The 27537-nt window shown below is 42.3% G+C and overlaps 1 protein-coding gene across 2 annotated transcripts in view; it reads right to left on the bottom strand.

The window, feature by feature from the left end:
* UBE4A (ubiquitination factor E4A) overlaps positions 1-26317 on the bottom strand; it is a 35402-nt gene extending 9085 nt beyond the window's left edge. For both annotated transcript variants that reach the window (XM_019468999.2, XM_053900419.1), the window contains exons 1-16: positions 26188-26317; positions 21173-21334; positions 16642-16815; positions 15667-15779; positions 14198-14350; positions 12785-12944; positions 12349-12551; positions 11955-12146; positions 10492-10825; positions 9380-9500; positions 7541-7845; positions 5922-6054; positions 4677-4864; positions 2945-3045; positions 2716-2829; positions 876-1050 (exon numbers count right to left, since the gene is read on the bottom strand). In XM_019468999.2, the coding sequence (XP_019324544.2) occupies positions 876-1050; positions 2716-2829; positions 2945-3045; positions 4677-4864; positions 5922-6054; positions 7541-7845; positions 9380-9500; positions 10492-10825; positions 11955-12146; positions 12349-12551; positions 12785-12944; positions 14198-14350; positions 15667-15779; positions 16642-16815; positions 21173-21293 (2587 nt within the window). In that variant the 5' untranslated portion in view covers positions 21294-21334; positions 26188-26317. The remainder of the gene's footprint in view (positions 1-875; positions 1051-2715; positions 2830-2944; positions 3046-4676; positions 4865-5921; positions 6055-7540; positions 7846-9379; positions 9501-10491; positions 10826-11954; positions 12147-12348; positions 12552-12784; positions 12945-14197; positions 14351-15666; positions 15780-16641; positions 16816-21172; positions 21335-26187) is intronic.
* Between the last annotated feature and the right edge of the window lie 1220 nt (positions 26318-27537).

The raw sequence follows: 27537 nt of genomic DNA on the forward strand, positions 1-27537 counted from the left end.
CCGTGAGATCACGGCCTGAGCCGAAGTCGGATGCTCAACCGACTGAGCCACCCAGGCGCCCCTAAAGATTTTTTTTTAAAGTTTTCATCAAATATCTATGTTTCATGTTGGAGGATTTCCTCAAATGTCTGGTGATCCTTGGTTATCATTTTACATGTAATCAATATAAAATTATTAAGGAAATATTTTACATTAAAAATACTAAGTCTCGAGGTGTTTTATGTATCTCAATTCAGACTAGCCACATTTATTTATTAAAAAACAATTTTTATTCATTTGGCAAGGGGGGGTAGAATCCCAAGCAGTCTCCACGTTGTCAGGGCAGAGCCTGCTGTGGGGCTCGAATTCATGAAACTGTGAGATCATTACTTGCAACGAAATCAAGAGTTGGATGCTCAACTGCCTGCCTGAGCCACCCAGGCGCCCCCAGACTAGCCCAATTAAAAATGTCCGATAGCTACATGTGGCAAATGGCTACTGAACTGGGACACTAGCTCTAGAGGGAGTGGAGATAAATGTGGACCTACCACATTTAACCAGAGTTCAAGAATATTCTTCAGGTTAACACACACACACACACACACACACACACACACACACACACTCTCACACACACCCCCCCCCCCCCACATATATTTATATGGCTACCTTGTCCTCAAGAAAAATCATACCAACTTATGCTTTCTGGTAGCAGTGTGAGGATGAACATTTCCCATGTCAACAATGGGCATCTTGAAGCTTCTCTAGGGATTCATTTCCCGATGGAGGACACATCACCAGAGTCTGAACTCTTGGTTTCATCTGGGCTGATCCCTCACATGAAGCAGGTCTTGACCACTGGGACTTTTTGGGAAGACAGTGCTTTGTGTCCTTACCTGATGTCAGAAAGGCAAGGGTACCAATTGTTTCATTGGACATGATGTTATGGAAACGTGCCAGCTGTCCAAACATCTGCAGGCCAGCCTCCTTCTCTCGGCGGGCTTCTGGAGTCAGACTGTCCCATTCGCCTCGGTCTTTCTCAATCTGTTGAATCTTTATCTTGCTCAGATACTACAGAAATGAGAGGTGAAACGTATCAGAGACGAAAGTGCATTTGAAGGGAAGACGGTATTTAAGTGGTTCTGCTTAAAATCTAGTTTACTAAGTTGGGAAAACCAGGCACTATGTGAGAAACACGAGCCTTGATTTCTCAGCATAGGGCTGGAGCTCTATATAGACGGAGCTTGGGTCGACTTACGGGTAGTTCTAGTCTGCACAGTATAGCCTGTGAAGTAGAAAGGGGGGTAAATAGTGTGATGTAGAAAACCTAGGCAAAAATAAACAGGCTGAAGTGAAAAAAAGAATGAATCCTTCCTGAAACATGGAAAACAAAACAAAACAAAAAACCAGACTCCAAAACTGCCTATCAAGAAACAAAGCTCTATCAAATATGCAAGCTGTCTGGAAGGAGAAGCATAAATATTAAACACTGTCTACTTCTCATTCTTACAGTCCTATGACAATGCCATCTGGTGTCATTCTCTGTGTCACATGGCTCTCGCTTAGAAGGGGCTGTTTCTTACAGGACTTGTTCTTGTTTTCTAAGAAAACCTATCTATCTAAAATCTCAAAGTATGGGCTTATGAAAAAAGCAGGAGCTTTTCACACACATTAAAGACAAGTTACTGGGGTGCTGCTAATCACTATGAGGACCTTGTGTCTGTCCAACAGACTACCTTCACTGTTCACCAGCTTCCTCTCCCTTTGGGTCACTGTCTTATCTATCTGACACCTGTCACAGAGAAGGGAGAGTTTTAACAGGAGCAATAAGCAACTCTGTAAGGGGTGGGTGAGGATATGATGCACTGAAGTTGCTGACAGGCACCCTGGTGTATACTCTGGGAAACTTATGTTTCAAATACAAAGATTTGGGAGGCCATGGACAGAGGGAGTATTGGTGACTTGGTAGTGTTTATGTGAAAAAACAACCTAAACCAGAGATTTTTTCCGCCCCCCCCCCCCCCCCCAAATGGTGGTGCAAAAATCAGGATCTTTTAGGAAAGGGGTAAGAATCATTGCCTGTGTGAGTCACTGTTACTGATGAGATGGGATGGAAGGTGGCTGAAAGTCACTGACCAAACGCAAGGTCCTCTTGATTTCTTTTTGTGGTGCTGGCCTGATGAATCCTGCCAGTGTACCTTAGTTTGGCCTCATCACACTTTCTTCTACCTTCTTTTTGTTTTCGTTTTTAAAGTTTATTTACTTATTTTGAGAAAGAGCGCACATGTATGCATGAGTGGGGGAGGGGCAGAGAGAGGGAGAGTGAGAATCCCAAGCAGGCTCCTTCCTCACTGTCAGTGCAGAGCCCGACTTGGAGGTCGATCCCAAGAATCATGGGATCATGGCCTGAGCCAAAATCAAGAGTTGGACGCTTAACCAACCGAGCTACCCAAGCGCCCCAACACATTCTTTTCCACTCTGCCAAAATATCATCCTAGCTTACGAGGCTTCAATGACCCTTGATCTTGATCTCTAACGGAACAACACCTATCAAGCTCTGCAATGGCAAGGTGGGTGGTGCACTACCACTCAGAAATTTTTGGTGTCCAAACTGCTACTAGGGGCATAAGGATTGCTCTATTATAATTTGATGGTAAAAAGTATGTATTGATCATTATTTGATGAATCAGGGGCAGTTAAATACGTTTTAAAAATTATTTATTTATCTATTCTCACCTGTATGGCTTCATCCAGAAGGAAGATGGCATCGTTCATTAGCAGGTTAAGAAAGCGGAGGAAAAGTGGGGGATTCATGGCTTCTAAATTCTTTGAGGCATAGTCAGCCAGATCCTGTAAGTCCCAGCCCAAGACAAAAGCATTTTAGGACTGAACCAAAACTCACTGGGACTTATCTGAAGTAAAACTCTGGATCAATCGGCTTTGGCTTCAGTGAAAGCTCTCTCACCTTAATGCTCTCTCGATAGGTATCCGTTCCCCACATATACCTTAGGATAGGATACATGGGACGTCGGTAATTAAACTTCTGTTCAAACTGATGGGGGTCTCCTGGAAAAGGGCAAGAGCAAAAACCCAGCAAAGGTAGTGCTATTAGAGAAAGAGTAAGAGCTTATGTCCACGTGGAGCTATTTTATTTCATTCTGAATGTGTCAAAACTACTGGCAAAATCTGCCCTGGGGAGTTTATAAAGGCCCAGAGTTACAGCCAAGTGTTTACTTATTTCCTTACTGACAGAACAAGAGGGAGACAGATGTAAAGCGTACCTTATGCTGAAAAGGACATGGTCTAAGTTGTAGAATAAAAGCCAGGGGAAACAAAGGCCTCAATATCCAAATGTAGAGTACTTTCAGACTTTGAATGAGGCCTCTGAACTGGCCACTGTGGCAGTGGCAGTGACAACTGTTGCAAAATGGGAAACTAAGTAACGCCCACATTCTTCATGGCTAACATCCAAGCTGTGAAACCAACTGGTAAATCAGGTCAGGGGCTAAAAACCTGATGCTTACACTGTTTTGACCTATCAGAGGAACCACTTGATCTCTGTAGCTTGGGTCATATAATAAGAGAAGAACATGGGATTTGTCGTCAGAACATCTAGGCTCCACTTAATACAAGTCTTTTAACATTTTCAACTTGCAAATTCAGAAATAAAACAGGAATTGTAATACATTCTCTACCAGTGCAAGTGAAGGGCTGAAATGGTTATATGAGTTAAATGCAGTACCTTATTGTGTGACAGTGTATGTATTATGAAGGTTTACATGCACTATGTCAGTCATCACTTCAACCCGTTTTATGGATGAGGAAACTAAGGCTCAGAGGTGAGCAAGTGACAAAACCAAAATCCAAATAGGAAAGGCAGTCAGTACAATGTTAAATGTCTCTTTAAATGTTAGTCATATTTATTACTGAATGGTAGGACATCTTTTAAAGGGGGTCTTTTTTTTTTTTAATTTATTTTTTAAACGTTTATTTATTTTTGAGACAGAGAGAGACAGAGCATGAACCGGGGAGGGGCAGAGAGAGAGGGAGACACAGAATCGGAAGCAGGCTCCAGGCTCCGAGCTGTCAGCACAGAGCCCGACGCGGGGCTCGAACTCATGGACCGCGAGATCATGACCTGAGCTGAAGTCAGACGCTTAACCGACTGAGCCACCCAGGCGCCCCTAAAGGGGGTCTTAAATAACTGCTTAACATATACTGTTTACTGAGATGGGGTAGTTTACTCTTGATCTCAGGGTCATGAGTTTGAGGCCGATGTTGGAGACAGAGTTTACTGAAAAACAAGGAAAAAAAAAAAAAAAAGAACCATCCCACTATTCTGCAATTATGAGGCACATAAAAATAAAGACCTAGGTTGTGATCAGACAGCCTGCTTTGTTTGAGCATGATTAAATCAAGCATATAATAAAATTGGTAAGAGCATATGTTTTGATGTGAGACAGAATCAAACTGATTCTACCACGTGGTTGTAAGACACAGACAACTCATCTTCTCGAGCACTCACATCCTTATATGTACAATGAAGACAGTACAGGAAAACTTGCCAGATGGTGACAAATTAATGAGGCAATGTAAAAAAAAAAAAAAAAAAAAAAAAAAAAAGCACTCAGCATCAAGACCGGCACATAGTAGATATTCAATAAATGATGGCGCTTCTCAGTTCTAGGCTGTGTTACCTGTAAACTCAATGTCCACAAAGACCTTGATTAGAGCTTCTGCAAGGTGCGGTGCGTAGGGAAAGTTGCAGAACACACGTTTCCGGTGGAACACACTAGATACCAAGGGGTTTGGGGTCTGGTCCAGGTGAGGCATCACTGCTTCCAATACCTCAGCCAGTTTGGCCCTCAGGTGGGGATTCTTCATCCTGCAAAAAGGGCGGAAAGCAAGATGAGCAGGTAGAGAACTTACCTCTCAAATTCACGGCTATTTCCTCCACATGAGGAGCCAAACACCCTCTATCACTGTTACAGAGAAAAACAAGACTCTGAAGTTTCAAGTCTTGGCAATTTCTGGGGGGGATAATGCAGGGTACATCATTCAACTTTTGAGATTACAGCTTACCAAGTATGAGGATGAGTACTTAAGTTTCTATTTAATATGTACTTGTCTATAATAATCCATTGTTTACTGCCTACTATTCTCTGACAGTTTCACTGAAGATCTTCGGTTTCACTGAAGATTCTCTGACAGTTTCACTGCCTTCCTAAGCTTTCTGAGAAAAAGGTCCGGGATGCAGTTATTCTAGGTTACTGTTATATAACGCACCCCACATGTACCTAATAAACACCTGTTGACTCAGGATTTTATATTAGGTCTGCTCAGCTCAGCAAAGGACTGGCTTCTACCTACTTCTCACTGATGTGGCTCAGGGGACTATGCATCATTTTCTTTGGGTAGAAATCTTTACTTATGTACACAGCTTCCTTTGGCCTAGATACCAAAACAAAACAAAACAAAACAAAAAACCCAGAGAAGCAACTCTACAGGTCAGTGAGCATCTCTCTTTGAGAAAGAGGACCAGAAGCCATGAATGAAAAGATGAGATTAGAAAGCATCTACATATGTTTACTACCCATGCAACTCAGAATTTCAAGGGTAAACTTTGTTATCATACAATTATTAGCTCATTAGAAGCTGCCTGCCACTGGTAAGGTTTCTGGCATTAAGGGAACTATTTTAACCAGGGACTAGCAGTGGAACTCCCATCGGGTATCTTACGTGCAGGTTCAAATTCTCTGTGGGCGAAGTCCTTTGCTTATTGTGCCTCTCAAGGGTGGGATTTGTGGGCTACCCATAAGGATGGCCACGTGATTCATTAATGCTAACACAACTTCTGAAGGCAACCCCTAATGATTCAGGCGCGTGCGTTGCTTGGTTTTGCACCTCTAAACGGTGTCAGAGCCAAGCTCTCAGCCTTTCACCTTTCTATGCTTCCAGTGAAAATGGTGATAAAGTGGAGGACATGTTCCAGGGAATCTGCTGACGTCTCCAAGATGTCATCAGCAAAGCGGCGGAGAAAAATGAGGAAGTCACCCAAGTTATCTGCAAAAAATTCTGAAAGAGAAAATACTCGCTGTCATCAGTGAAACACCTAACTTTCTGTACGAAGCAATATTGAAATTCCTTCCTTTTGCTCTACCCAGTAAAGGTTAAAAAATCCCAAATGTTTTGTAGATACTAGGAATGGTGACCAGTTCGTAAGCGTAGAATCGCCTTTAAATCTAAGTCAATTTTTATTTCTATCCTAGTAAATATGAGAATAGCAGAGACACAAAATACTGTTAAACACACCAGTGCAATTTAAGAAACTACACTGATTTACATTCTTTTCCATACTCAAGGTTAACTGTGCATTAAATAGCCTTTTATTTATTTATTTAAGGTTATTTATTTATTTATTTAGAGAAAACGAACAAGCTGGGGAAGGACAGTGAGAGGGGGACAGAGGATACGAAGTGGGCTCTATGCCGACAGCAGAGAACCCAATGCGGGGCTCGAACTCAAGAGCCAAGCCGTGAGATCGTGACCTGAGCTGAAGTCGGACACTCAACCGACTGAGCCACCTAGGCGCCCCCACGATCTTTAATAAAGATGAATACATTAGATTAGATGACTATAGTCATCAGTCTCCAGGATGGTCCTCCAATTGTATTGGCTTCCTGGCATTCATGCCCTTGTGTGTCCCCTCCTACACTCTTCTAGGGTAGAAGCATACAGAAGCAATGGTGTATCATTTCTATGGTCAGGTTATAAAAGCCTATAGCTTCCATTTTGGTTCACTACCGCTGGAGAAAGCCAGCTGCCACATTACGAACAGTACTCAGGAGAGATCCGTGTGACCTGGAAAGGAGGCAATCGGGGTTTGCCAACAACCACATGACCAGGCTTGTAAGCAGATCCTCCAGTCCTGGTCGAGTCCTCATATTCCTGTGGCCCTGACTGACAGCTTGGCTGCAACCTCCTAAAAGACCCAGAGGCAGAACCACGAGGCCAAGCCACTCCTGGATTCCTGATCCTCAGAAAACTGTGTGAGATAATGTTTGTTTTAAGGTGCTACGTTTTAGGGTGATTGGTTACTCAGCAACAGATAACCGATACAGCGATCAACAACACATAACCTGATCTTCATGGACAATATCGGCCAACTCCTCACCAACAAACATACATACGTGATCTCCCTTGTGGGTTAACCAACAGGAGGTGATTTTTTTTTTCCCTCTGAAGAATAGCACTGGGCGAGGCATGCAGATACATTTGTATGCTGAACCACAAAAACAACATGAATGCTAAGACTAAACAGCTCTGAAAACCCTGGCTGCACTTAATCCTTTGAAGATTATTTTCTAATACACAAAGAAGTGGGGACACACGGCTGAGGAAAAAGCTGTTAGTTCTCCCATACTTCGACCAGTAGATAGTAGCTACATATTTGTTTCTCCAAAAACAGTGGAAAGGGTATTTTGAGGATTAAACTTCTGAAGTGACCCAGTTAAACTCAGACAGTTATAAATAGGCAGTTCCCGAGGGAGAGCCTGCTTACCTGGCACATAAGCCAAAGAGCTGTAGCCATCTGGCAAAGGAAAAGTTAGCTCTATTGGCTGTGAGCCCTCATTGCCTATGGCCAGTTGAACGAGTAGAACAGCCATGGACACCTGCAAATTCAGACAATTTTGTAGCATCTGTGGCTCGGTCATGGCAGTCTTGGTAGAAAGATAGATGGTCATCAGTCGTTCAAACTGCTCACGAAGGTTGTCAGCAGCAGGGCTAGAACTCTGCTGAGCATCCCGCCAGGCAACCTGCAGCCGATGCAGATTTTGGTTGATTTTTACCATCTGATCATGCAACCTGCCCCCAAGAAAGCAGAAGACACTGGGTCAGGAGCCTCATATAGGACAGCTGAGTACAGACTGTTGGAAAAACAAGTCCTCATTTACTTATTCTAGTATTCTCTTTTAGGATATAGGGCGCTGCAATCGTGATGACACAAAAGGCACTCACAAAAATCGCTGACAGGGCAGGGGTCATAGCATCGGGAAAATGTTACCCGGTATTTGACATAAATGACGCTAATTACAAATAGCACACTTCAGCTGAAATGCACCGTCCAAAGAACAGCAGCTTGGCCGGACAGGGAGTAGAATGGGCTGTTATCACGTAAAATAACCATGAGACCAAGTACGAAAAGCCTAGCAGGATACTGCAACACTGTACCGTTGCAATGCTTCTACTTGGATGTGGTTATATGGACAGTCTTTCTACGGTTAGTTGAGAACTAAAGCTGGTGAAAGAAGCCTCTAGATTAGTAACGACCACATATAAACCGGCAGCCACCTGGGATGCAACCTGAGAACAGCTTCCACGCCTCTGCTTTTCGACATAAAATTATTCTTCACAAAGGGTCAGCCAAATGTTCTCTAATGAAAGGAAGCCCCATAATTCAATGTTATGGATAGCTGTCTCTATGGGTACGGTCCAAAGCCATCTTCTTTGGTCCTACAGAGAGCGTCTAGGGTTAGCTAGCCAACATGGGGGAAACCAGATGACATTCATTCCTGGGTCTGAAGCTAGGTGATTGAACAGGCTGAACACAAGCTGCATTGTTATCTAGTACCTCATTTAAAACGTCAATGACAGGGACAGAAAAACTATCTGATAGAGATAGAATCTCATTTTTCTAGAAATTTGCTGAGGTTTAAAACATGCTCTGTGCCCATGTAAGTATCCTGAAAAGACATTAAAAACTGCTATCCTCAGGACCTCTTCCTACCGACTGTGTCATCTTTCTTCCCTTAGTTATACTTGCACTGACAATCAGTTAAACCAGAGGGGTGAAAAGCAGAGAATGACTTGTGGCCAGCCAGAACCAGAACCATTTTTGGAAGTCAGACATTCTAGTTCTTAAATGTTCCCACTTCTAGAATCCTTTTGATCTTTGATCTTTTGTGGTCCTACTCATCTTACTGGAATCCCATACAGACATCTTTAATTTTGTCAATTTTGTCCCTGTATCAGAGAGTAGAGCTTTGTCTTTTTTCCATCAGGAGTAGTAAGTCATGAAAATTCAAGAGCAGGAAGTGGAAAGTTAAAAGAAAACAATTCCACTATCACAGATCACAACAGGAAGACAGCGATTTAAAACATTTCAAGTTTAGAGAAAAATAGTAGTGCGTCTTTACTTTTTGAGAAGTGTAGCAGGTCAAGAATGAAAAGTAAATTCAGGTTATTTGGATAAAGCCAATTCACGTAAACACAAACGCATACAACTCCCATTCCTATGAGATCCTAATGGGAGCGTGCAGAATAAAGGGAGACTCACTTTCAACCTCCTGGTTATCAATGCCACAAAACAGTTCTTTCTTAATAATATCAGGACAGTTACCTGTGAAATCCCAAGTACAAGGTGTACTCTGTCAGGACAAGGTTCTCCGTCACAAGGTTGTAGTTCTGGGGAAACTTTGGCTCCTGCACAGCTGGGATCAAACAAGTTTCTTTGTCCAAACCTCAAAGAGGGTAAAAGGAACAGTAAATGACTCGGCACGGACTTCTGTCTGGGGTCTCCAGTGTCCCCTTCCTCTAGCTCAACTTCCACACTGCTATCAGTGAGGATTTAAAAAAAAAATATTTTTTTTTTTTTGGTGTTTTTGTTAGTAATTTCTTTTAAAAAACAAACATAGAAAACACTGGAGTTTTTCCCAGTGATAGACAGTGGATCATCTGTATGTATTTGTGCTTTTCTGTATTTAAGATTATTTGCTTTTGAGCAGGTATCGCTTTTATAATTAGAAGAGTCACAAAACTGAGAGAGAATACACCAAAATTAGGAGTGATTCGTTTTTTCTTTTTTTTTAAAGAGTGATTCATTTTGAATGACTTATATTTTGATTTCTCTGCATTGTTTTCTCCAAACCGGCCCCAATATTCTCCCGCCCTCGTCTCATTTCCTGCCAATTCCCATATCCCTGCCCCAAATGCCTTTCCCCCGTTCTAGACCCACTGAGCTTCCCCCTATTCCCCAGCCAGGCCTTTCATAGCTTTGTACCTTCATACTTTAAACCCAACTCATCTTTCCAGACTCGGCCACGAAGACTTCCACCTTCTGTAGAATTTACTACTCACTCCTTCCTCTGTGCTCCCATAGTTAAGCCCTATACCATATTATGATTATCTGTTAATATTATCTGCCTTCTTCTGGAGACTTTGGGTTAAAATACAAAACAGGGATTGTGTTTTATTTATTTTTAGAAAGAATGAATCAATCAATACCCAAGGCTGCTAAATTCAGAAGGGTCTCACTAAGGCACAACATCTAAAAGCTACCAGTTTTTTTAAACATCTGTCTTAGTTATACCGGCTCTTCTTTCTGCCTCATCTTGAGAAAGAAGCACCTTTGTGAAAAAGGATAAAAGTGAACGCCTTAGATGTTACACACACACACACACACACACACACACACACACACACACAGTCTTGAAAAGCCCAGTGCTCCCCTACCTCTCATGTGTACATTTTTAATTTTTCGTTCTTCATCATTCAACTCCTTCAGGGCACAGTAAGTGGGATTAAAGGTGAGGAGCCGAGAGGATCTGGGTTTGCAAAATGGCTGGCACAGCTTCAGGAGAGCAGCACCCAGATTCAGAAAGAAGGCATCCGAGGCATACATTTGGAAGAAGATTTCTGGCATCTGATTGGCCCAAATCTTGGTGCGGCCTGCATTTGCATGCAAACAGTTTCCAAGCCAGGACAAGATACAGTGTTTGGTTTCTGGAGAGAGCTGGAGTAAGTTCTTCAGCATCTGGTAGATCTTTTCATGGAACTGGGCCATGAACTGTTTAACCAGAAAACACAACCACAGAAGATTCCACTTTCACAATCCTCATATTTGTTACTCCCAAACCTTAGCCCCTGGCAATTTCCAAAAATAACCTAATCCTAATCTTTTCCCTCACTCTCCCTGTGCTTTATGCCCTAGTTCTGATTAAAAAAAAAAAAAAAAAGAAAATTGCGGGCACTTATGACAGATTCCCTGAGGAGCCGCCAAACCGCACATCGCATTCATGTAGCTTTAGAGTAGGGGTCAGTAAACTTTGTCTGCAAAGGGCCAGGTGATAAATATTTTTGGCTTTGCAAGCTATATGGTGGGTGTGGCAACTATTGGACCCTACCACTGTGGCATGAAATCAAGCCACAAATACATTTATGAATGGGTACAGCGATGTTCAATAGAACTATTTACTAAAACAGGTAGCAGGTCGGATCTGGCCACTGCAGGAATTTGTCAATCCCTGCCTTAGAGTGCGATGAGGGGGGATTTAAACCACCCCTGACTCAACCATTTACTGCCTCATGTTGGCCAGACTTCTACTATAAATTACACTAAGAAGCCATGTGGAAGGAAAGAAAGGGAAAAAAATGGTTTACAAGCTGGAGTTCAGCCCAAGATTTTAGGAGCTAAGGTTGGAAGAAATAGCTTAGTGGTGGGGCACCTGGGTGGCTCAGTCGGTTAAACATCCGACTTCGGCTCAGGTCATGATCTCGCGGGCTGTGGGTTCAAGCCCTGCATCAGGCTCTGTGTTGACAGCTTGGAGCCTGGAGCCTGCTTTGGATTCTGTATCTCCCTCTCTGCCCTTCCCGCCACCCATGCTCTGTCTCTGTCTCCCTCAAAAATAAATAAAATAAAAAAAAGAGCTTAGTGACAACGATGAAGGCAACAATGAGAGGAAGCGGCTGTGCCACAGAAGAGCAGCAGCTTACTCTTAAACCGCACACAGGTTTCTCCTCTTCCTTCAGCCCATGCTAAAAAGAGGATAATTTCTTTACATGATTACAGTAGAAAGCCAAGCAGATCAATCTGCTTTCCCAAAGAGGCTCAAGCAGCCTTATGTGCATCTGCTTCCCGAGGAAACTCGACTTAATCTAAGATCAGGGCACTGGGATACAGTGGTAAACAGTTCCACCTGATGGATGTTGGCCTCTTGCACTTTGATCTCCTGGGGACTGGAACGAGATGGATTCAGGAAGTAGCCATGATTTTCTACTACACCCGGAGTCTTTAGTAAGCAGGAGACATTGAGGATTACTCCCAGCAAGGTCTTCTGGTACATCTGCCCGTTGCTAGGGTCCTTGGGCTGAATGTATTCTACAAAAACCTATAAAAGAAAACAAGTCCTTATTCATCTGTATGAGGAGATAAAGGTGGTGAGATGACAGGGTCTCAAAGAGTTAAGTCTACACAACGGCCAGTGTATCTTTCTTTTATTTGATAGGGAATATTTGAATGCCCTCACGATAGGGATGCATAAAGTAGTAAACGTCCAGCTCAGATGAATACATACCACTTTTCAGACTTACCTTTGCCATATCTTTCTGCCTAGTGAAATAGAGAAGAATGTCCAGATACGCATAAAACAGGATCTGACAGAGTTCTAGGTCTTTTATTCGGCTCAATAAAATATCAAACACTGGAATCATGACTTCTGGAAATGTTCGAACTTCCTCATCCAATATCAAGGCTTCAATGACCTCTTCCAGAAACTCAGTTACATCTTCAAAATCTAACAGATGACAAATGAGAGAAGAAGTGCACAGCAATTTTTATATGCTTTTACACAGTGGATCTCTACTTTTCTCATACTTCTGATAATTCCACTGGTATTGAACCCCAAAGGTCAAGTTATGAGCTCTCTTCTGGCACCGTAGTGGCTCTGAGGCTTTCTGAAGCAATTAGAGGAATTTTAAATTGTGAAGTCAGGATGCAGAAATGCACAAATCTTGCTTGTGTACTCACGGGCTCCTTGGATGGCTTCCAACATCAAATCTACCAGTTGCTCATGGATGTTCTGGTCAACATAGATCTCTGGGGTGAGGAGAACTGTTCGGGTGTTGGACACAGTGAGGTTCCTGCACTGTACTGCAAAGGGGAGCAGGTTCTCTGGAACTTTGGTAATCTGGAAATAGAATGAAGAAGAGAGGGGAGAGTCTAGCTCTATGACCTGAACAAAGGAGGACACAACAAATAGAATGAAAAAGACAATGTATTCCCAAACAATACTGCTGTCCTGTGGATGCTTGAAAATTCAGGAGAGTTCATCCTTTGGTTTAAGGAATCACCTACCTGCTAGGATTCTAATCCTAGAAGTGACCAAGCTTAGACTACTCTATTATTTATACCTTGGTGGAAATGAATTTATTAGACCTTTTATTTTCCCCCAGACCTTTTCTAAAGGTATGCTTTTTTTTTTGAATTTTTTAAACGTTTATTCATTCTTGAGAGACACAGACAGAGCGTGGATGAGGAAGGGCAGAGAGAGAGGGAGACACAGAATCCAAAGCAAGATCCAGGCTCTGAGCTGTCAGCACAGAGCCCGACGTGGGGTTTGAACCCACGAACCGTGAGATCATGACCTAAGCTGAAGTCGGATGCTTAACTGACTGAGCCACCCAGGTGCCCCTAAAGGCATGCTTTTTAAAAATTTTAGGTTTATTTATTTATTTTGAGAGAGACAGAGAGAAAGCACGAGTGGGGTAGGGGCAGAGGGAGATGCGAGAGAGAGAATCCCAAGCAGGATCCACACCCAGTACAGAGCCCAATGTGAGGCTTGATCCCATGACCGTGAGATAATGACCTGAGCTGAAATCAAGAGTCAGTCATTCAACTGAATGAGCCACCTATGTGGTTCAAGGATGTGATTTTTTTTAATGTTTTATTTTTGAGAGAGAGAGTGTGAGTGGGGAAGGGGCCGGGGGCGGGGGAGGGAGGGAGGGAGGGAGGGAGGGAGGGAGGGAGAGAGAGAGAGAGAGAAAGAGGGAGACACAAGAATCTGAAGCAGGGTCCAGGCTCTCAGCTGTCAGCATAGAGCCCAACATGGGGGATGACCTCACGGACTGTGAGATCATGACCTGAACTGAAGTCAGACACTTAACCAACTGAACCACTCAGGTGCTCCCAACAGTATGATTTTTTAAGAGGTTTGTAAAAAGAACAGGGGATACTGGTTAATTAGGGAAAGGAGTAGACCCCAAGCCACGGAAAGGAGAGACTAAAGTTTTAGACATCAAATAGTGCCTGTAATATCTAGTTTCAGATACAATATGATGTATATAAACTGACATAAAAAGCCAGTGATCCAACTCTCTGGCTTACATATTGAAGTCAAACCCAAGATGACCACACAGTTCTCAATAGCGAGTATTCCTTTACCTCTTCCTTAGCTCTTTGGAAGCAGGAATAAAGGTAACAAAAAATGTGCCTCTCCCCTGCATCTCGATCAGCAGAGAGATTCAATGTTGTAGAAGAAGTCATGTTAATCAAGTGGTTGCCTGGATCCTGAAGTAATAAGCGAGCGAAGACAGCCTTTAAGAAGAACATATAAACAAAACACTAAGCAACTGCAGAATTCATCTTAAAACATCAATATGAAAAGGTCATCTGGACACAGGTTATTGTGAGAATCACAGGATGTAGAGTGAAGGGGGAATAAAGGACCCCACTTACTACTTTAGAAAATATTATATATGTAAATATAACTGTATATGCTGTTGATCTTTGTTTTAAAACAAAATTTTTTTTTAACATTTATTTTTAAGAGACGGAGACAGAGTGTGAGTGGGGGAGGGGCAGAGATAGAGGGAGACACAGAATCTGAAGCAGGCTCCAGGCTCTGAGCTGTCAGCGCAGAGCCTAACGCGGGGCTCGATCCCACCAACCGTGAGATTGTGACTTGAGCTGAAGTCAGATGCTCAACCGATTGAGCCACCCAGCGCCTCTATGCTGTTGATCTTTGAACAATATGGGTTTGACGTGGATTTTTTTTTATAAATACAGAATGCTATTGTAAATGTATTTTTTTCTCTTGCTTATGATTTTCTTTGTAATATTTTCTTTTCCCTAGCTGACTTTGTTATCGGTGAGGCTTCTGATCAACAGTAGGCTACTAGTTAAGTTTTTGGAGTCATGAGTTACATGCAAATTTTCAACTGCCCCTAACTCCCATGTTGTTCAAGAAGCAACCGTACAGTTATCCTAAACAGAGCTCAAGTGTCTGTCTAGTATAAGCCTGGCACAGAGTAAGCACGAAAACAGATTTGTCGAATGGTGTGGACAATTAGCGATTCAACTTATATACGAAATCTGCTTCTCTGTGTGATTGCTGGCCTCATTCAGACTTACATAAAGATAATTTAAACACAGAAAGTTAAACTACAAGTTGTGGAGTGTCTTCCCTACCAAACTCTTATTCCTTTAATGTTCATTAGGCACTTATAAGGCAAAACACACTGTTTGATTTTGCAAACGATATAAAGAAGAAAGGCATGGGCCCTGCCCTGGAGAAGTTAAAGATCTGATAGGGGAGATAAGACAGGTCCATAAAAAAGCCACTACACGTGACAGAAGGTGACAATTCCCATCAGAGAGGCAAAGATAGATTACTCCAGGAATTCAGAGGAGAGAATAACAACTCCTACTTGGCAAGGCTTCATAAATAAGATGGCATTTTAACTGGGCCTTAAAGAAAGGGTATATCCGGATACGTGGCCCTGGTAAATGAGAAGATTCCAAAAGAGGCACACCACAAACAACGTTAAGAGACGGAGCTAAGCAAAGTCATGGTTGCAGAAAAGTGGCCAATTTTTGCTGAAGGCATCAGAAAAAAACCGTAAGAAGGGTACCTGCTCAACATTGTTCATATCGAGCCAGTCTTGATCTTCCAGGTCCACCGCCATTTCTTCCAAATACACACAACGGCTGGGGATGCCATTCCCACTTTTCAAGCTCGGGTCACCTGGGAAATGGTTTTAATCTGGTAGGTTAAGGATAACGCTTCTGTCTTATACGGACAGCTGATTTTGACAGCATTTCTCTTCAACTCCAAGTAGAGCTCCGGTAATATCAGAATAATCTTGGCACACAAAATAGTAGCTAAAGATTTAAATCTTTTTAAAGAGTCCAAAAGCATGGGCTCGGTTATAAACCTAACATCATGACATTTAAAGAATACATCCCAGACACTGGCACCGATCTTGGGGTTTAACTATAGAGAGGACACAGAAGGAAAACACCGACACCTCTTGAGGTTTCCATCTAAATGTTTAGGTCACCTCGGAAAAGAAAAAGGATTTGGCTGCCATTCCCACTTCCCTTTCAAGGTAGTGAAGACAAGAAGCTACATGGCCCAGTCAGTACCAAAAGGATAATGAAAGCTGCACCTGTGTCTAAATACTATTTTTAGGTCACATCAGAAGCTTCACTGAAATATCAATCTTGTGTTCCAGGGAGTGTAGCAGATTTGTTTAAACACCAGATACGATAGATTTCTAAGAGCAAGTTGCCAGCCCAAAGCAGGAAGGGCAGAGTTATGAAAACCGGCTGCAAGTCTGTAATCCATTGTTTGTCTGTTTGTCTTTTGAGAGAGCATGTGTGCACGGGGGAGGGGCAGAGGGAGAGGGAGAGAGAATCTTAAGCAGGCTCCATGCCCAGCGTGTGTGTGTGTGTGTGTGTGTGTGTGTGTGTGTGTGTGTGGCATGGGGTGGGGGTGGGGGGCGCGACAGGGATCTCCATCTCACAGCCAGGAGATCGTGACGTGAGCTGAAATCAAGAGTTGGACATTTAACCAACGGAGCCACCCAGGTACCCCTGTAACTCACTGTTGTCCAGAGTAATGAGGAAGATCCTTTGGATCATGTGATTGATGTTGAGTTGCTCACATATTTCCTGCTGTGAACGGAATGAGCGGCTAATCTCAGCCACAGAGTAATCAAATTCATCCAGGCTTTCTGACACACTATTATCCGAGTCATCTGGGGTAGCTGGGAGTTCATCTGCCAGAAAATGTAAGCCATTAACAGTTAAACTCCTCTCCGTAGGAGGGAACCAAGTATACTATCAAAAATGATAAAAGTAACAAAGAGGAAGATAATTTCAGATGTGAAACAAGTTAATCATCTAATTAGTAAACATCTCAAGTCAGGCACCATCTTTTTTAAAAACTTGAGATAGAAATGACATGCAACATTATATTAGTTTCAGGCACACAACATAATGATTTGATGTATGTACATATTGCTAAATGATCACCACAGTAAGTCTAGTTAACATCTGTCACCATATAATTAAAAAAACTATTTTCTCTTGTGTTAAGAACCTTTAAGATGTACTCTCTTAGTAACTTGCAAATATGCAATACAGTATTAGGAGCCACAGTCACCATGCTGTTCATTACATCCCCAGGACTTATTTATTTCTAACTGATGTTTGTACCTTTTGATCCCCCGTACCCACCCTGGGCAACCACCAATCTGTTTATCTGAGAGCTTTCTCTCCTTTTTTTTAGATTTCACATATAACTGAGAACACCTGTTTGTTTGTCTTTTACCGTCTGACTTATTTCACTTTACACAATGCCCTCAAGGTTTGTCCATGTTGTTGCAAGTGGCAACAAACGTGTGTGTGTGTGTATGTATCATATCTTCTTTATCCACACATTCATCAACGGACACAGGATATTTCCATGTCTTGGCCATTGTAAGCAATGCTGCAATGAACATGGGGGTGCATGTATCTTTTTAAGTTAGTGTTTTCATTTCCTTTGGAGAAATCTCCAGAAGTGGAGTTGCTGGATCATACGGTAGTTCTATTTTTAATTTTTTGAGGAACGTCTATACTGTTTTTCCATAGTGGCTGCACCAATTTACATTCCCACCGACAGCGCACAAGGGTTCCCTTTCCTCCTTTCCTCCACATCCTCACCGACTTGCTATTTTTTGTTTTTTGATTACAGCCATTCTAACAGGTGTGAGGTGATACCTCCCTGTGGTTTTGATTTGCATTTCTTTGACGATGAGTAATGCTGAGCACCTTTTCATGTACTTGCTGGTCATCTGTATGTCTTCCCTGGGAAAATGTCTGTACAGACCTTCTGCCCATTTTTTAATTGGATTATTTGTGTTTTTTTAGCTACTGAGCTGCATCAGGCAACGTCTTAAGTATAGGGTTCTGAAATCCCTGGCTGAAATCCTACCACATTTTACACATCAAAAGTTTTATTCTTTCTATTCATTAATTGATTGCAGTCCCTATTAGGAAAAATGGCAACTATGTTCCCTACAGAATCCTAGTGAACGAAGATTTACCTAATAGATCAACATGCCTTTAATTATTTTAAAGACACGCTTTTTCCTGATTTTAAGAGAACACATATGTTTTAATAATCTATTAATAGCAAAGCATTCCAGATATTTTTTTCTGTTCTGAGATGCTAATGTTTATTGCTAGGATTTTCAGTTACAAAAGAGGAAGGGGTATCATACTATATACACTGCTTTTCAGCTTGCTTTTTAAACTTAATCAGCACCAACACCTTTCTCTGTTAGGTCATTTATAGGCCTACCTCATTCTTTGCAATAGCTCACTGTATTGCATTGTTTGCACACCCTCTGATTTGTGTAGCTACTTCTCAATTGATGAACATTTGGGCTGTTTCCAACTTTTCATGATTTCAAACACTATTGCACCGAATAGTACTCTTTTTGTACACCTGTCTGAGTATTTCTGTAAGGTAAATTTGTAGAAGCAGAATTGCTGAGTTAAAGAGCTTGCACATTTAAAAGTTAACATACACTACCAAATCATTCTCAGAAAGGTTGCTCTCGTTTACAAGCCCATCACAAATTTCAGGGGCGCCTGGGTGGCTCAGTCAGCTGAGGGTCCGACTTTGGCTCAGGTCATGATCTCTTGGTTCATGAGTTTAAGCCCTGCATTGGGCTCACTGCTGTCAGCAAACAGCCTGCCTCAGATCCTCTGTCTCCCCACCCTTCGCCCCTCCACTGCTTTCTCTGAAAAATAAACATTAAAAAATAATAAAAAAAAACTTCACAAATTTCATAGGTAAAAACCTAAATATTATTTTTTTTAAGTTTACTCATTTTGAAGAGAGAGAGAGTGAGAGAGAGCAAGCAGAAGGGCAGAGAGAGAGGAAGACAGAGAATCTCAAGGAGGTTCTGTGCTGTCAGTGCAGAGCCCGACATGGCGTTCGAACTCACGAACCATTAAGATCATGACCCGAGCTGAAATCAAAGGTTGGACACTCAACCGGCTGAGCCACTCGGGTGCCCCTAACCTAATTGTTTTTTTAATGGGCAGTATTCTAATTATTAGTGAGACTGGATTTTTTTTTAAGTTTATTTACTTATTTTGAGAGAGAGAGAGAGAGAGAGAGAGAGAGAGAGAAAGAGAGAAAGCACAAGCAGGGGAGGGACAGAAAGAATCCCAAGCAGGCTCTGTGCTCTCAGCTTGGAGCCCAGCTTAAGGTTTGAACTCACAACCTGTGAGATCACGACCTGAGCTGAAACCAGGAGTTGGATGCTTAACCGACTGAGCCACCTTGGCGCCCCAAGACTGGATTCTTTAAATCATTTGATTATTGTATATAAATTCCTTGTTCAAATCTTTTTTTCCCCCTCTGATTTGTTACTATTTTCTTATTGACTGGATCTCTTTACATTTTTCTAAAGCAGCCTGAATGAGTGCCCCTCAGAAAGGAACTCCTGCCGAAGGAGAAGCAGTGTGGTGCTGCTCGCTGAAGGCCACGCGGAAAAAAAAAAAAATAAGTAAAAGCCACGCGAGCCCGCATCTGTTTTTCTCTGCCGACGCAGTGATTATTCTGAAAGTCCAGGCAAAATTCTCAGAATGTAAGAGTTGCTTCGGGTGGTGAGTTTCGCCAACGTGCGGCTCAACATAGGAGGTCAAAGGTTCTGGCACAGCACTAGGTGGTGGCGGAAAACAGGTTAGATCTGGTGGCAAGCTCAGTGTAAACCAACGAAGATGAGGAGGAGCCAAAACAGTAACAGAAGGGCATGCACCTGATCTGTCCCCACTGCTGGTGCCTGCAACCCTCCCGATTCCAGCCAGTTGGGATGTCTGCCGCCAGCCAGAAGGACAAACATTCTGTTGCTCTCCTATATGGCTAAGTTCTCCTCTGAACCCCGAGTGCGACAGGAGCTGAGAACCTATGTAGCAGAACTCCCCTCAACCACACCCTCATAAATCATATTTTCCCATTTCCTTATTTTTCCTATTCCTCACCCCCCCTTTGTCTCCTGCAGTCTCCGAATTCAAGCTTTCTCCTCCTATATCTTGGCATCAGCAAGAGATTTCAGAGACTGAGACCCAGAGCTGCCTCCTTCTATCATGTTAGAAAGTCAGCGTTACATGGATTTCTCCCTAACTTCATCCATCACCCTGTCTACTACTCATCCGTCTTGCCCTTACCTCCCTTTAATTCAGTCCTGATCGGAGCGCAAGGCCACAAGTCAGCTATGCATATGAACACTTTTGAAATAAAATAAAGGGAAAAGACAAACATTTCTCCTTTCCAAACAAAACTATTATTCTTTTTGGAGAGAGAAGGACAGCAACTTCTGGCTTGAAAGACTGTGAATATCCTCAGAAGACTAATTTTGAGAAATATCATCCCAATTCTTCTTGGCTATATGTCTTCGCATAGGAGGAAGCTAGCCTTGACCTTAATTTTGGTCCAAGATGAGGAACACCATTTTTCTGACTAGTGAGATATTATTATTATTATTATTATTATTATTATTATTATTATTTTCACATGCAGGTTTTCTTAGAAATCTGTTCTAATAGCAGTACGCTATGAAAGTGGCCATTCTACAAAATGGGAGAGGTATTTTGTTTGGGTTGGACTCTGAAGCATTGAGCTTAAGAACAACTTTCATTTATTTGTCTACCAAAAAGCCAAAAGCTTTTAGAATATTCTTCCTTTTACACATCTGCTTTCTATAGCTGTGTATAGTCTGCTTTCCACACCTATGCCTACAACCTCAGCTTCCTATGTTAAAAAGATTTCTTTAAATATCTTTTACTAGGTGATTTTTAAAAGAAACAACTTGACAGCTTTGGAATCACGACTGGCGCCTGTTACTACGGAACCACCTGTTAACTGGTCTCTTTTCATGCAGGGGGAGGATAGGACCCAAAACCAAAACAGATAACAAAAATGAACACCCCCACCCCCAATTTATGCCCTAAACAAACAAAAAATGACTTCTGCCCCAAACCTCAATTCCAATTGCAATTACGGACCCAAAGAAGACTTCATCCGGGAAGACCCCATTCTAGGTCATCTCATCTGCTGCTATTGGCCCCTCTACTTACCAGATTGCTGCTTCAGCTGCTCTTTTTGGATTGCTGCAAACTGCTTGGCATCAGCCAGGGAGCCAAAAAGAGCAGCAAAGGGGTTACTTGAGATGTTGTTGTTATTCTCCTGGTCTGTCATTTCACTTTAAAGTATCCTCCATCCAGACCTAGGGGGAGGGGCTGCAGAGAGGACAGGTATCAGACACAGAGGGGCAGGCAGGACAGCCGTAACATAGCCGCAGTCAGGTCTCTCCCCGCGTCTCGAATACAATACGTTTAAAAGGCTTTGGGTGAGACTTTTCCATTCCCGTTCTAAGGTGCAAGGCGTTTTTAGCAAAATGGTTACAAAGCCACCGACTGGACAAGTTGGCCTGATCTGGGGGCAGCTAAAACCAGAAAGCTTTAAAAATAAAAATGTTCAGCTGGAATACATTTATCTGTTGACATATTTCTATTTGCCGTACCTTTAAAGAATAGGTTAAGTAGAAAGAATTACTAAAGTCAACGGGGGAACCCATCTACTCATTGTGATGCCGCATTGAGTGAAAAATAATATGACAAGAGCTACACATTTCCCATAAATCTCTAGGCCAGCCAATGAGTTCCCATTCACCATGAACGTAAGATGGCGCTCGCTCAGGCTTCTAGGACTTAGAGCTGGAAGCGGGAATTCCTCAGCTACAAATAAACAAACAGCAAGCCTTCACCAGAGATGGAAGGGCAAACCAGGACAGGAACCTGATCGGAAGCGTGCTGTGGGTTTTCAGTATGCATTAGGCAATTTATCTCTACTCCTAGGCTTACAACAATTGATATTTCTTCTGCTAAAAACGAAATGGTCTTTGCTTATTTCTATATTTAACTTTCACGATCTGATTTTTTCATACCCCCGCAGACACACACACGTCCCTAATGTGTAACAGGAAATAGATACATACCTGGAAGGCATTTAGTGGAGCTGACTGAGCCTGCATTTGCACCCTTCTGACTACAGGTCCTCATTCAAGCGCCAAGGGGACTCAGTGGCACAGTGGGAGGAGCAGAGCACCCTGAAAGGCTTTCTCCCCTTTCTGAAATTTTAAGGCCACGGCATAGAAACACAACCCTGAAAAGGGTGGGAAGAGACAAAGGGTAGGACTATTCTGCCCACAAGGATGTGGACTGCTAAGAGGAGAGAGGCCTCAAAAGGAGTGGGGATGGGGTATGAAAGAAGGAGAAAAAAAACCTGGCCTATCTTTAATCTACTGACGTTAAGACTCCTTATAGAATCATATTAACAAAAGCCAATGTGAGTTGGAAAAGTTACCCTTATTATCGGGTGGAAGAGAGATTTTAACACTTGACAATCCTGCGCCACCTCCGCCAGCTGCTTCACGCTCCTCTGTCCTGTTTTCTACATAAGAGCTAATGGCTAATTATCTGTAATGACTTAGGCACGCAGTCTAGACTCCTCTCAGCATGGTTCTGGGCTTTAATGCTCCAGGAACTGAACTGTTAGATGTTGCTCTATGTATTTTATTTTTTGTTATGTACGGTTTAGTTAAGCTTAACAATCAAAAATAAAGATAGCACATTTAGTGCTAGAATTCACAACAATCCTTGAGAGGACTTTCCCCTCATTTAACCACTGCATAGGCTTAACTGTTACCCCTAATTCAAGTTAAGACATTGATTGTCTATTGTTAGCTGACCGCCACTCTGCCTCTATCCTAAGGTACCCTAAAGTCCGGAGGAATGCAAAAAGTGTAATGACCTCTTGTTATTTTCTGTCTTCAAAACATCATCCTCTTTTTTCAACGTGACACCCCACATTCTTCCTTTGGGGATCCATCCCATTCCCAGCCCATGTGTTCAGAAGATGGTCTCACACATTAGCTTTAGGAATGGGCATATGAATCTGGCCTGGCCAAAAAGAGTGCAGCGTATTCTGGCCAAAGTGACTGAGGGATGGGCACAAGACCCTAACAAGGCCTATCAGAATCAATGAACATCCAGCTTTAGGCCTTTGGCTGAAATGTACAGAAAAAGGAACTCTTTTTTCCTGCTTGGATTGTTAGGGGGTATGATATAATCCTGGAATTGTGATCTTTCCATTATCTAGAAAAGCCTTAGCCCAAAACTAAGTAACCTATAGGAAAAGAGTTGAGAGATGGAAAGGAAAAGTCTTTCAGTGTGTGTGTGTGTGTGTGTGTGTGTGTAAATATATAACATATGGTATATAACATATAACATATAACATATAACATATAACATATAATATATAGTATATATATACACACATATATACAAATATATATAAAAGCCAATTCAAAGGGGTTTAAAAAAATTTTTTTTAATGTTTATTTTTGAGAGAGAGAGAGAGAGACATACAGAATGTGAGCCGGGAGGGGCAGAAGGAGAGGGAGGCACACAATCCGAAGCAGGCTCCAGGCTCTGAGCTGTCAGCACAGAGCCCGAAGTGGGCTCGAACTCACGAGCTGTTGAGATCATGACCTGAGCCGAAGTTGGACGCTTAACCGACTGAACCACCCAGGCGCCCCTCCAAGGGGTTTTTAAACACACAACTGAGGAGCGCCAGGCTGGCTCCGTCAGTAGAGAACGCAACTCCTGATCTCAGGGTTCTAAGTTTGAGCCCCACATTGGGTATAGAGATTACTTAAAAATAGGATCTTATTAAAGAAAACCCCCACAATTGAGAAGAGTTTAGTTTAATACAAAGGAGATGATGCATCATCTGCACCATGTTTGTAGAAAGGAAGTTGAAAGCTAGGAATACAGAACATATGAAAAGATAGGATCCTAAGACTATCAAGACAAATGAACAGGGTTTATGATAATAAATGGCATTATTTCCTCCTTTCTCAATAGTATACTGTCATATTATAAAAAGAAGCTAGCTTCCCATTACATTTTATCTATATTAATAGGATTTACAACTTTCTATGCTGTATTCCTAATGCAAATCTCCTACCCTGCTAGACAGGAAGCAATTTGAGTACATTTTCATGTCTGATTAGTTTTTCTTCCGTGTCTGGCATTATATATCACCATCACAAAATCCCACATACATATTTATTAAATGATTTAACCTTACATGTAATTACTCCTGACCTTGTAATCAATAGCAGCACCCATGATCCTACAAGGGCTTTGCTATGTGTCTTGGGTCACAGTAGGAGCTCAAACTTCCGGGCCAGACACTTGTGGCTCTTTGGTATCTCAGCATGTGTAGGGTACAGACGGAAATAAATCTCTTGTCATCTCCGCTATATGTCTTTTTGAAGAACAAAAGCTTTTGCCTGTCCTCACTAAGTTCATCTTTTTCGTATGAACTTCAACTCTATGCACAAGCTACTGTCGTAGTCAAATGGCAAATACTGTGTAACCACTTACAGAAAAGTTTCATAGGAAAAGGGAGGAATGATCACTTGATGGGAGTCTTTGTGGAGATGATCAATGGTCTCACAAATGTTAAGAGCACCTAGATATCACCCACTCCAAAAGATCTGATAAAATGGAACCCTGATATTTTGTTTTAATATTCAATGGCACGGATTATTTATAATCTTCTGTTTTCAACTGCCATACAGAGATACAGCACCATCCTGTTGGTGACACCACCAACCTTTAAGAGCTTTTGGATTTGATTCCTTTTTTTTTTTTAATGTTTATTTATTTATTTTTGAGACACAGAGAGAACACAAGCAGGGCAGGGGCAGACAGAGAGGAAGACACAGAATCCAAAGCAGGCTCCAGACTCTGAGCTGTCAGCACAGAACCCGAGGTGGGGCTTGAACCCACGAACTGAGATCATAACCTGAGCAGCCGTCGGACGCTCAACTGACTGAGCCACCCAGGTGCCCCGGATTTGATTCCTTTTTAATATTTCCTACTTAAAAACACAATTCACTCAGGTAATACTCCCTGCAAGGGTCTACATCTATAATAGCTACTTATTTCCAGTCCTACAAAAATCCTTTCATCCCCACCTCCATTCAATCTTTTGTTTATGAACCGTACTGCTAATCCCTAAGGACCAATGTCAGCTCTTAAAAAGGTGAGCACACAAATGTTTTAACATCAGACTTAGTAATGCTTTTAAACAGAAATATGTAGAATACTTCATAAAACTGGATTGGCAAAATCAAGCTCTACTAAACCATACTCAGCAAGGTCTCTGTCCTGGTGAGTAATACATACATTAAACCAAAAAAGAATTAAAATGTTTTCATTGTTATATGTTCCACGCCCAAATCCTTTCAGGTCCTGATAATGTGGCAAGAGATCCTAACAACATTTCAGCAAGTTAGAAGGATCTCATCAAGTTAAAAAGCCGACAGCATTCTTTCCTGGGTCCCATTTTATCTCAGGAGGACTCCCATGTGAGACCAAAACAGTGAGACTAAACACATCCTTGTTCTGGGAGTGAAAAACTGATCCCAAAGAGAAGGCCCATCAAATATAAGCTCCCGAGCTGTGGTTACGCAATCTCATTAGTGTCTTCTACACCCTTTTACTGAGGGAGAACGAAGCAGAGTGCCAGGAGAGTTCTGAGTAGTGAACTGATCAGGTGGCTGAAGAAATGTCACCATCTTGCCATATGTATTCAGCTGGCTTGATTACTGCGTCCCGTGCTTAATATTACCTTCTTTGGTATCTGGCTATTTGCTGTCTACGCTTTACATGTCATCCCTCCAGGTTCCATAAGGGATTCGCGGCAAGGAAGGAGACCCACCCACTCGGCGCTCATTCCAGAGGAAGGAAGTCAAAGATAATGCATGGCCAGTATTCTGGGCTTTTCCTGGAAGGGAATGGCAAAGGAGGGGAGAGATGCCAGAAGCTGGGGGCACTGTAAAGGGTTCCCAAATCAGACAGAGTCGAAGTTCATGAAGGAGAGGGTCAAGGGTCAGGAAAGCACAGGAGAAGGAATTTGGAGGCAAAAGTGCAGAGGCCCGGAGCGGCATTCAACTAGGAGAAAAATATCCCATCGCAGACTCAACGACCCCCTCCCCTGAAGCTATTTCCTCTCTTACCAGAGCCTGAAAGGCCAGCAGCGACGACACGACAGAAGTCTTAGCGGCCGAAGGGTTCCCACTTCCGACTCAGCACGACAACCGGAGCTTACATCACGACCAGGCGCCAGGCCTTGCGGAATCTCATCCGGGCGCCGGAAACAGGGTGTGCCGCCCAGCTCGGGGAACTGGCGCGCAAATACCTCGACGGCGCATGCGCCAGCCTGGTGGGCGGGGCGGAAGTGCCTCTGGGCTCCTGGGGGGCGGGGCCGGGTTGGAGGAGGGGCTGAGAAAGACTGCAGTGGGGAGGTGGGGTGTCCGCGGGGCCGCCTGGAGCTTGGTGAAATATGAGTGTCGTGCCTTTTTGAAGCAGCTTCCGTTGCTCTTCATAGATTATTATTATCTATGAGGAAACAACAGCAGCAATAATAACAATAATAATAACAAAATTTTGAGCTCTTATTAGGTGTCAGGGAGTGTGCTAAGATACGGTAGCTTTGGATTTTATTTTTCTTGCTGTAAAGTGTCAATATGCATGCTACAAGGTTACTTTGAGGTACACAAAGGCTGTGAAAGCAGCATACTTTTCAAGAGTGCAAGTGAAAAGACAATTCATAGCATGAAACACAATATTTGTAAATCATATATCCGACAAAGGATTCACATCCAAAGTATATAAAGAACTTATACAACTCAACAACAAAACCCCCACACAATGTGATTCAAAAATGGGCAATGGACTTCAGTCGACATTTCTCCGAGGAGGATATACAAATGGCCAATAAGCACACGAAAAGATGCTCAATGTCGCTAATTAGGGAAATGCAAATTGAAACTGCAATGAAATAACACCTCACATTCTTTAGGAAGAAGCCTATTACCAAAATAAATAAATAAATAAATAAATAAATAAATAAATAAATAAAAGAAAGGAAAGAAAAAGAAAAAGAGGAAAATATGTGCTGTTGTCGAGAAAAATAGGAACCCTTGAGCGTTGCTGATGGGAATGTAAAATAGTGCAGCACTTTGGGGAAATTTTTGGTGGTTCCTCAAATGGTTAAACATAGAATTACCATATGATGCAATAAATTCCACTTCTGGGTGTAAACCTCAAAGAATTGAAGGCAGAGACTCAAACAAGTACTTGTACACCAATGTTCGTAGCAAAATTATTCATACTAGCCAAAAGGTGGAAACAACCCAAAATGTCCAGGGACGAATGAATGAATAAACAAAATGTGGTATATACCTACAATTGACTGTTATGCAGCCTTAAAAAGTCTGAAATTCTAATACATGCTGTAACATGGATAAACTTTGAAAACATTGTTATGTGAAATCAGCCAGAGACAAGAGGGCAAATATTGTGTA

The sequence above is a fragment of the Panthera pardus genome, unplaced genomic scaffold (assembly GCF_024362965.1).
Source record: "Panthera pardus isolate Hobbes unplaced genomic scaffold, ASM2436296v1 HiC_scaffold_12, whole genome shotgun sequence".
Lineage (NCBI taxonomy): Eukaryota > Metazoa > Chordata > Mammalia > Carnivora > Felidae > Panthera > Panthera pardus.